General features: G+C 51.4%; 2 protein-coding genes across 8 annotated transcripts in view; one reads left to right on the plus strand and one right to left on the minus strand.

Annotated features, from left to right (window-relative positions):
• The window catches only part of LOC113212546 (collagen alpha-1(I) chain-like), a 117244-nt gene extending 106293 nt beyond the window's left edge, over positions 1 to 10951 (plus strand). For all 7 annotated transcript variants that reach the window (XM_052277354.1, XM_052277353.1, XM_052277356.1 and 4 more), the window contains 3 exons: positions 2811 to 2973; positions 4294 to 8310; positions 8390 to 10951. In XM_052277354.1, the coding sequence (XP_052133314.1) occupies positions 2811 to 2973; positions 4294 to 8310; positions 8390 to 9684 (5475 nt within the window). In that variant the 3' untranslated portion in view covers positions 9685 to 10951. The remainder of the gene's footprint in view (positions 1 to 2810; positions 2974 to 4293; positions 8311 to 8389) is intronic.
• LOC113212691 (larval cuticle protein 1-like) overlaps positions 1 to 11063 on the minus strand; it is a 218453-nt gene that overhangs the window by 110336 nt on the left and 97054 nt on the right. The window lies entirely within an intron of this gene.

The following is an 11063-nucleotide window of genomic DNA, read 5'->3' on the forward strand; positions in this document are numbered from 1 at the left end:
GTACATGGCAGCGCACAACTTGGTGAATTAGCATTTCGTGCGTCTGTGTGAGCACATTCACCGTATCCACTTTCTTTTCATATTTGTTTTCCACCGGTAGTGGAGTATTCTACGCGCCGCACGCGTCTTCTGTCGTGTTTCCGGCGAAAGGAAATCAGAGAATGGGGCGCGCCCGCCCATAATTATATGATCGCCTTTTGCTACACGGGGCACGACGGGCCGTGCCTCGCCGCCTTCCTTGTCGCACACGTCAGAGCCGGCCTGACCCCGTAATAGAGCCGCGGATTCGACGCCGCCCCGCGGGACATGTAGGTGGGCAGGCGGGGTCTAGGCTAAGGGGGTGGAAACCGCCGGAAGCGAGCTGTGCAGGAGCTGTGCCGCGTCTCTAGAATACAGCTTTAATGTCGTCAAGGCTCCCCTCTGCCACGTGCCCCATCTTGCGCCGCAGCTCAAAGTTATGTTGAAACTTAACAAACGCGCGCGCACCAGAAAGAAGGAAGCGCGAAGAATATTCTTAAGAATGAGACATTCGCGCGACAAGTTGCTCGGGCATGGGGTCGGCGTCAGTCCTGCTTTTGCTCTTTCCAAGCTAGACAGCCAGCCGGATATATAACTTTCTACAATGCTGATTTTCTGTAAATGCATGGTGACGACGTACTCCTTTCTTATTAACTTGGTTGTAGAGTACGGCACATGCATCCTACATACAAGATACTGTGTAGAATCTGATCAGTGAAAATAAAGCTACATTTAATGAAGTAAGTGTGCAACTGGCATGCACATTGTGGTGTTCAACTTTATGGTGCACGTGCATACTTTTAGGTTTTGGACTGAAAATTTGAATACTTAAGTGGTTAATAGTAACTTTGAACAAGGCTTCAAAGCCATGTGGACAACCCTGAAGTTAAACACTTTCAAGTGCGAAACTTCACTGTTAAACATTTTGTTTTCAAATGTCCAACGGAGTGATGAGCACTTGCATGGCATATGCACACCACTTGCACACTTTATTTATCAGAGAAGTTCTTCCTACCTTCCAATCGTGCAAAACTTATTCGGTTGCAAAGAAATTAAAGCATACCAAATACAGTTCAGTTCAGTTTCAAAATTTTTCACTGTGCCCGTATTGGTGCCATGTTTTGATGTAGACACTGAAGTAACGACTCCCCCGCAACACGCGTGCCCATTTTTACGTACTACTTGTTTATCAGACGCGCCCCGTAAACGGTCGATTTAAGAAGTAATTTCCTTATCTAAGTGCCGCATGACGTTGGGGCGAGGTGCGACGCCACACAGACACCTCATCAATATTCATACTGGCCTGCCTGCCGGGCCATTTGCATGGCTGCCGGGAAGTGACCGCAGGGTCCAGGCCCGGGGGGCGAACCCGGGGGCAGCCACGCCTTAGAAAGTGCCGACGGGGGCTGCACGATGGCCGATCGGGCGAGGAAAATACTGCGCCAAACTTGAACCAGCCACTCTGTGACATAAGTAAGGAATCAATAGTACGTGGCCCATCCAAGCTTCAGGTTCCATGCAGTGTGTCATACCCCGCCCCTCCTCCTCATTCCCTCCTTTTACTCCCTATTGAATATCGGTCTGGAACCTAAGCCTTTCAGTCATTTGCGTTTCACACGTTGAAGGCTTGGTGCGTTGCCTCCCTTGGAGTGACTCGTGTTTGAGCTTTGCTGCGAGAAGGGTGGTCCTTTTGTCCGCGCCGGGTGCCGGGGAGCGAGACGTGAACTTGTGCCGGGAGCTGTCAGCGGCGCACGTCCGTTTAATTGAACTGGCTCGCTAATTCGGAATACATGGTGCGCCTAGCCCGGCGGGACGCCCGGCCGCCGGTCCGGTCCGCCTGGTGAATGGCGAGGGGCCCTCCTACTGGCTTACTCCATTCACTCTCCCGGGAGAAAGAGGCGCTAGTGGAGGGGGGCCTGAGAGCGGGACCGCCACGCCTCGGCTGGGCACCGCACTGAGTGACCTTGAGCTCAGCTGACGATCGGCGTGTACGGAGCGGTAACGGTTGTGCGCGCGGCGGGTCCAGCGGGCGGACAAGCGCGCGCCATAAACCTTACAGCCTTTTCACTGCCACCAATTTATAGTATACGGAAAGAAGAGAGGGAAGGGGGGCGACGCTGATCGTCCTATCGCTAGTGCAGCCCCTGGAAGATTGAGTATCTGGAAACGCTTTTTTCAGTTCTTCTCTTGACTTTTGATTCGACGGTTGTACAAGCACTGCTCAAAGCGGAGCATTAGACGTGCCAAAAGAAGTCAATTCTTGGTTCAAGTTTATTTGTACTCTGGTTTCCTCTTAAAATGAAGTAAAAAAAATGAGATTACTCACATTCGAATAGGCATATTGTTATTTTTCACACTGTTTCAAGTTTAAAAAAAAAAAAAACTTGCGCAAACCTGAGTACCAATCTTGAAACGAGGAATTTACTGACAATATCAACTTTTTTTTCTGCATGTGCCTGCCCCTCTCGGATTCTGTTACTTGGTAAGGAAGTTTTGGCGGGCAGTAGGGCAGTGTAAAGGCCGCAGAAGAGCCGGCTCATCTTCACTCGCCCCGGGCTGTGGCCCCGTCCCACATGCAAGGATTGGAGTGGGGGCCGAATGGGTGGCCTAAGTGCGCGGCGCAGCGAGCGCGGGGCAGCGAGCGCCCTCGAGGTATAGACCACCCACTGCACGTTTGGGCACCGGGCGGCCTGCGCTCTGCGCGTAAAGCACAGCCCCGTCCTATTTTGGGAATGCCCGTCCAACCTTCACTTTTTAAGTTTCCACTTTTCTGACGTTTGTGTATGTTTCAGGCGCGGGGGAGGGGGCTGCTGGTGGCCCTTAGTGTCATCGCAGTGGTCGTCGGCGCACAAGAATACCAGCATCGGGGTGTGGAGCGGTCCGAGGACTTGGACAGCATTCTGAACATCGAGGATGACGACAAGAAGCAGTACCTCGATCAGAATTTTAATGCCAGTCAGTTTTGATTTCTACTTTTACGTTTTGTCCTTATCCACAATGAAACTTTAAAAATCAAATTAATATGTTTAAAATATACGTTTTCTCTTCACAGACTTTTTTTGCTTTTCATACAGAATTCACTGTTAAAGGCCTATCTACTACGATCGTTTTGGCTTCGCTAATATATATTTTATTTTATATAAGTAGAGAGTGGAGATAATTTTTTCATTAATTTAAGGGGTTTTCGTGGACGATCGTCTCCGCACGTTTCCGTGGTTAAGTAAAATCCTTGCCGCCATCGCCATGTTTGTTTGGCGTTGCCGCCATGCTCATTGGCTAGTTCGTACTTGGAACACTAGGTACACTAAGAATTTTTAGTTCAGCCATGGAATGATCGTAAATGCTACCATACGAACCAATGCTACGGAAAATTTACATTAAACTAAGTAAAACGATAGTAAAATAGCGTTTAGAAGATAATATGAAGTAAAAAGCAGTAATGAATTATGCTGTAAAAGTCCTTTGCTATATCCGAATGGCCTCCGTAGTAGTTTGTTTAAAAAACGGCAAAGTCTGCGCCATCAAATCATGTATTCAACTTAGAACCACCTCAAAAATAGAAAAGAAAGTCCTGTGGAAATTTCCAAAGGCAGTTATGATTGAATCATAATGAAATCCCAACAAACTTTAGGCAGTATTGTTATTTCACAAGATCCACGCTTAGTAAGGTCTAAAAAGTAGTATTTTTGTAGTAGTTTCACCCAATTTTAGGTGACAGACCTGGAAAATGGGAGGGTTTTGGGGGAATTTCACTACATAAAAATCAATATAAACTACAAGCCGCATCGATTTAGGACTAAGGGTGTATTCAGCTAGACGTTAATTTTTCTGTTGGCACCGGTGCGCGCACCCTCCAGGAAGGTGCCGATCCTTGCCTTCATCTGGACCGATGCCGACCTTTTCGGTGTGCACGACTGTAGCGCAACGGATGAGTACATTTTTTTACAATCGTGCACACCGAAAAGGACAGCATCGTTCCAGTCGAAGGCAAAGATCGGCATGTTCCTGGAGAGTACGCGCACCGACGCCGGCAATATTAACGTGTATGCTCTCAATACACCTTTAGTCCTAAATAAATGCGGCTTGTAGTTTTCATGTGGTGACGATTCTCCTAAACCCTTCCATTTCACAGGTCTGCCCCCTAAACAAAACGTTTATTAATTAAAGTGTACAAGTCGTGTATATTTTATGTAAAGTATATAATGTACACATTTAAATTGGCGGTAATATGCGCGTTTGTTAACTCAACTGTTGTGTCGATTCTTTTTGTCGCAGGCACATACGATTTTGGTTACGAAATCGGTCCTAGTGGCCAATTTCATCACGAGGACAAGGGTCCGGACGGCATCGTGTACGGATGCTACGGATACGTGGACCCTTTCGGCAAGCTCTCCGTGACGCACTACCTGTCAGACGGCTGGGGCTACCGCACCGTCACACCAGGACAGGCAGTGGAGCTGTTCCTCCATCCTCACGACCCTAGTCACCACCACGAGGAGCACGGAGACAATGGCGACCACGACGATCACCACAACCATCATGACCACCACGGCGTTATTACCCCGTACGCTCAACTTCATTTCCCTAAGGGATGCGGAGTGAAAGGAAACGCGCCCCAGGCTCGGCCTCCTCAGAGCGGCGCTGCCAACTCAGAAGCCTTGGGCACAATCGGCCAGAGGCCACAAGGAGGTTCGTCACCAGTTGACAACAACCAAATAGGAGAGGGGCCAGGGAATTATGGGCCAATTCCAGTATCTCAAAGACCATCCCGCCCAGCTGGTGCTACTCAAGCTCCGACAGGATCAGGCTCATACGGACAAACTGGACAGTCAGGACCCCAAGTCGGTTCATCGGGACCGGACGGACCCTTTGGATCAAACGGACCCACAGGACCCAACGGACCCACAGGACCCAACGGCCCGAACGCACCCAATGGACCTAGCGGGCCGAATGGACCAAATGGGCCATTTGGTCCAAGTGGTCCCAACGGACCCTCTGGTCCAATTGGATCCAACGGTCCCTTTGGGCCAAATGGTCCGAACGGTCCCTTTGGGTCAAATGGACCAAACGGGCCATCAGGGCCAAATGGACCGAATGGGCCATCAGGGCCAAATGGACCGAACGGGCCATCTGGACCAATCGGACCGTTTGGGCCAAGTCAAGCAACACAAGGCTCTCAGCGCCCTCCGGCTGGATCCAACTCGCAAGGGCCCGACGCGTACCCCGGGCCTGAAGGACCAGATGACGATAATCAGACACCTGTTGCCCCAGACGGCGACTACGGTCAGCGACCAAGTCCGAGACCCCCTCGCCCAGGGTCCGCTTCCCAACAGGGCTATCCATCCACGCCTCAGAGGCCAGGACCTTACAACCCAAGTGGAGAGTCATCGCAGTCGTGTGGGCCAGGCACCGGTTTTCCGTGCAGTTCTACAGGGTTGCCCGGGCAGTCGCCTTTTGGCCCTGCTCAGCCCATGAGGCCATCAACAGGGTACCCGTCTCAGCCACCAGCATACCCCAGCAGCCCAGCGTACCCTTCTACCCCAGCTCGACCCACGTACCAGCAATCATGCGGGCGGCCAGGATCTCCGGGTTGCGAAGCCTCAACACCAAGCCAGTCCACACCTTCTGGGTACCCGTCAAGACCAACAAATCCTGCCTCGCCGTTTGGATTTTCAACTACGCCCAGGCCATCACCCCCCGATTCAAGCAACCCTTCTGAATCTTCGTCTGCGCCGGCATACCCTACTCGGCCGCCAAACCCCTTCTCCCCATCTGCGCCATCTGGCCCTGGTGGGTATCCGACCAGGCCCTCTTCGTCTCCATCACGACCTACAACATCGCCTTTTGGATCAACTCAGCCCAATGGTTATCCGAGCAGTCCTCCGCCGTTTGCATCGTCTTCCTCGCCATCGCGTCCTTCAAATGGTTATCCCAGCGGTCCGTCGTCGCCATCACAGCCACCGCGTCCATCGAATGGTTATCCCAGTGGGCCGTCGCAACCATCGCAGCCATCGCGTCCACCAAGCGGGTACCCGAATGGGCCATCGCAGACATCGCGTCCACAAAGTGGATATCCCAATGGACCATCACAGCCATCAAGTAATTATCCCAGTGGGCCGTCACAGCCACCGCAAGCATCGCGTCCACAAAGTGGTTATCCCAGTCGGCCCTCGCAGACCTCTCGTCCATCAAGTGGATACCCCAGTGCGCCAGTATCGCAACCCCCACAGCCATCGAGTCCAACAAGTGGTTATCCAAGTGGGCCGTCGCAGCCATCAAGTGGTTATCCCAGCGGGCCGGCCCCACCGTCGCGTCCGTCAAGTGGTTACCCCAACGGACCGTCACCGCCATCGCAGCCATCGCGTCCATCAAGTAGCTATCCTAGTAGCCCTTCGCCGTTTGAATCAACTTCCTCGCAGCCATCCCAGCCGTCGAGTGGCTACCCTAGTGGACCATCAGCACCCGCACAGCCATCGCGTCCGCCTACTAGTTATCCAAGCGCGCCGTCTTCACCTTCTCAGCCATCAGTGCCATTTAATGGTTATCCCAACGGTCCGCCATCGCCTTCGCAACCATCACGCCCACAACCTGCTAGGCCATTAGGCCCAACACCGTCACCGTTTGGACCTACACGTCCGTCGAGCGTAACTCCGGCTCAACCATCACGACCGTCTGGTGGATACCCGAGCGGTCCATCGTCACCCTCGCCATTTGAAACGAACTCACCAGAAGAGCCGTCCGGTCCGTCGGGGCCTTCGTCACCTTACCCCAGCGGCCCGTCATCGCAGTTCCCGTACTCACCCTCACCGTTTACCCCAGCCTCACAAACTAAGCCTTCCTCCTCCCGTCCGTCTTACCCGAGTGGACCGTCAAATTATCCGTCCACGCCTTCTGGATTCCCTTCGTCTACACAGGCCCCTCCGCTACCTCAGAGTACCCAGAGGCCTTCATTCCCGTCTCGACCATCTACTGAATATCCGAGCGGGCCTAGCTCCAGCGCATATCCCACTGGGCCGGCGCAGCCCTCTGGTTACCCGGTACAACCTTTAGTGCCTTCCCGCCCATCTGTTTACCCCACAGAGGGTCCTGCAGGAGCAAACACGCCGCCTTCTTATCCCTCGGGCCCTTCTTCTCCGTCCTCGTCTTCTCCATTCGGTCCTAGTTCTCCAGCATCTTCCCAACCACCAGCAAGGCCATCTGGTTATCCCAGTGGCACGCAGGCCCCGCGGCCAGGGCAACAACCTTCTCGCCCTGCCTCAGGCTACCCCGGCTCTTCTCCTTCCACCCCTTCACCGTTCTTACCGCCGTCGCCTTCCGCAGTGTACCCAATCAGACCTTCAGGAGCCCAACCAAGCAGCCCGTCATGTGGTCAAACGCCTTTCGGATCGCTGTGCCCATCCGAACAAACACGGCCTCCTAGCAGCGAGTCAACTCCGTCCCGACCCTTCCCACAACGCCCGTCCAGCCCTGCTCCGTATCCGTCGTCGCCCTTACCCTCGCCAGGTCAGGGCTGCAGCTCTTCGGGTAGTTACAATTGCAGACCGACCTCAGGCACGCCCAGTGCACCTGGAAGACCCTCATTTGGCCAACCATCTCGCCCTGCAGTTCCTTCTGGCTATCCCAGTGCACCTGGAAACTCGGCCTGTGGCACAGCGGCTAACCCCTGTGTATCGGCACCAGCAGGTAATCCTTTCACGTCCCCACCGCGCCCTGCAGGATACCCCACACAGCCATCAACATCAGTGCCCCTAGGACCTTCAACTTCATACCAGCCAACCCCTTCTGCTGGATACCCGACCAGACCGACCTTCCAGCCGTCTTACACGAACAGACCCGGCTCCGGATACCCATCTGAAACACCAACCCGCCCACAACCCGCCCGGCCAACAGCTGGACCTCAGTATCCTATCCAGCCTCAAGAAGAGAATCCCGGTCAGCCCTCTGAACCGAGCTCACCCGGCCAGTCACCTTTCCAGCCAGGGTCGTCTGGATACCCTACCTTGCCGCCTTTTCCATCTCCATCCAGGCCTGCAAGTGGATACCCATCGAGCCCGTCTTCTACCCAGTATCCATCGGCGTTCACTAAACCGGTGAGGCCTGCAACTGGATATCCCAGCACTCCATCCAGCGGGTACCCGTCTGGACCGGCCCAGCCAGCGTATCCCTCATCTACGTCCCAGCCCGAGGAACAACAACCACAACAGCCTGACGCCGGACTTGAGTCGCCTGCGTCACCACCAAGGCCTTTTTACCCATCCTCGACGCCTGCCTACTCAAAACCGACTAGCACAGGTCAGTCAATTTATTTCATCTTTACTATTTTCGTTAAGAATTTATTTAAACATTAACATTTGCATGATTGCCCGTTCAGGTTCAAGCTGCAGCGATTCGTCCGGTTTCGGGCCTGCGGCTGGAGAAGGGTGCAGTCCGTCTGGCCAGCCCTACGAAACGTCTAAGCCGGTTGGTTTCACCCGTCCGCCCGGCTCCACGTACCCTGACTACTCGCAGTCGGGCTACCCTGACGGACGGCCACCAGCAGGATCAGCGAGTTTCGCTGAAGATCCCCGTCCGGGCCGCCCCTCGTCCGCTGCTCCGTTCAGACCAACCCCTGCACCCATTCAACAGTCTTACCGACCGACCACCCCGTCCCCTCTTCCACCGCAGCAGACGAGACCAACTTCCACACCACCGTTTTCGGGCTACCCGTCCAGCACTACGCCTAGTTCGAAACCAGTGGAACCTAGTTATCAGCAGCCTTTGAGCCCTGCTAGTGGTTTTCCGTCTTATCAGACAAGTGGCTCGACTCAGGCCCCTTTACAGCCTGAAATAGTTCCCACAAGCCAGTTTTCGTCTCCCCTAAAACCATCTCCCGGTGGGGAAGATCAATCTAACTACCCCGAGACAGGCACCGGTTCTAACGCAGAGTATGGGCCAGAGGAACCCTCAGGGTCTGCTTACCCGGCGAAGCCATTTGCTGGCCAACCAATAAGCCAAGTGACATACAAGCCTAGCTTCCCTCTGACACCCTCATCGGTAGGTCCTAGCCTACCAGACAGTCCCGACGAAAACGCCATTACAGAGCACCCAGATGAACTCCTTCAAGGAAGTCACTCCCCTGACAAAAAACCATATCCCGTTTATGTCATTCCATTCCCTGTAAATATAGTGCCGAGTCCATCTTCTTGCCCTTGCTATTTAGTTACACCAGGCAATCAGAGCTCCAATAGTTCTCCACCTCAGGCCGTTTCACAGATCCCACCTGTTCCGGCGTACAGTGGCCAAGGCCAACCGTACGGTATTATTGGTTACATCCCTGTAGTTTTCTATCCATACTGCCCTGGAAACGAGACGAACCACGAGGCCATTCAGCCTATGTTCCCATCCGCTGTGTCAGTACCTTATCCATGCAATCAGTGCCAAAACCCTTCGCCAGCCCCGCCGACCGAATCACGGCAACAGCTTGCATACGGCCAAAGGATGAGTTACCAGCCGAGAGGACAAGCTAGATCCCGCCGCTACCAGCAGCAAAACCAACAAAACTCATTTCAACAAGTAATGAATCAGGCTAATATTGATATGACAGGTATTGCCCGCGCGCCTCACCGGAGAAAGGTAGCTTATGGGCGGAGAATCCGATCAAAGAAGGTTAATAGGGATTCGGCGTAATAGAAATAACACGCAGTTAATTTAGTGTACTTGAAAGTGATTCAAATGTGCCACAACAAAGTAGAATAGATATTGTAAAATTGCTACCTCCTTCCTTGTAAACAAAATGTATCCGAAGAAAGTAGAGGTCGCCTCGTAACCTTCTGATTTAAGTTTGTTATCGTGTTTCTCATAGCTTTAAGTCGTCGCTCATTCAGTCTACAGATATTCAACATGTACTGCGACTGACGATTTAGTCTGTTTAGCAGCAGTGTGAAAGAATGTCAATGATATTAGCCTGGTAGTAATTGTGATGGCTTTCTGCGTAAAGTGTTAACGGTATCTTATCATGATTAGGTCTGGACACGGCATTCAGAACGAATTTTATGAGATGGCTATGCCGTTCTATACATTATTATAATTTTGTAGATCGACACTTTTAACGCAACCAGGAAAACATGTGTCGGTTCATAGATTTACTGCTATATCCGATGATTAATTATTTCGGTTGAAACTCTTAGGATGCTCTTTTTTTTTTTTCAAAAAAAAACAAACAAGTGGTACCCCGCGTCAAAACCTACGTTTTTTTTTACTTTTACGCCATGTAGCTTTTCACGGTAAAAACAACGTCCAGGTTTTCAAGAAGGTTTGGAAAAACACAACGTTGTCATGTATTTTATTTTAATCATTGGGGTCGGTTGGCTGCTTGGAAACCTGGACGTCGGTTTTGCCGTGCTCATATAGAGTTTTATATTATTTATAAGATTTAAAGAGGTGTACGGATGAAGGGGATAAAGAACTTTTTGCTGTTCAAACGGTCTTTTGTGCTTAAACATGTTCGTCTTAGAACACATTAAGTGACTTTGGCATGTAGAAGGCCGTTATGCCTTCTAGACGTCGAATGAACTTGTGTTCTAATTGGAATGTGTTCCACCGTGAATGGAATCAAGTTCATTTCGAACGCCCGTCCTTCAGTTGTATGGCTTGTATTCTGGAACACGATATTTCACGATGGTGGATGTTTATCGATATTTCACCGTCAAACGTTTAAAATTGTTAAGCCATGTTAACTTTTGGATGGACGGACTACTTGCCTTAAAATATTTATTTAGCCAAACATTTATAGTGAATTCAATTGACTACGTCAGGATGGTATTTGTATCCTACTCATGTCGATGGCATATGTATTGATGTTGAATAAGAAACAAAAATATTCCTTTTATGAAATTGATGAAATCAATAAATTATTGAGACTGTTCCGCGAATCAAATATATTCTTGTCCTGTGCACCACATTCGTGTTTAAGAGGTTAAACAGAATTTCAGCAAAACTCTACAAGCACTTAGACGGCTCTCTTATCTGACTTCCACAGTATATTGGCTATACTTAACTCCGCGTTT

Source organism: Frankliniella occidentalis, unplaced genomic scaffold (assembly GCF_000697945.3).
Source record: "Frankliniella occidentalis isolate FOCC.00 unplaced genomic scaffold, Focc_3.1 Scaffold10, whole genome shotgun sequence".
Classification (NCBI taxonomy): Eukaryota; Metazoa; Arthropoda; class Insecta; order Thysanoptera; family Thripidae; genus Frankliniella; species Frankliniella occidentalis.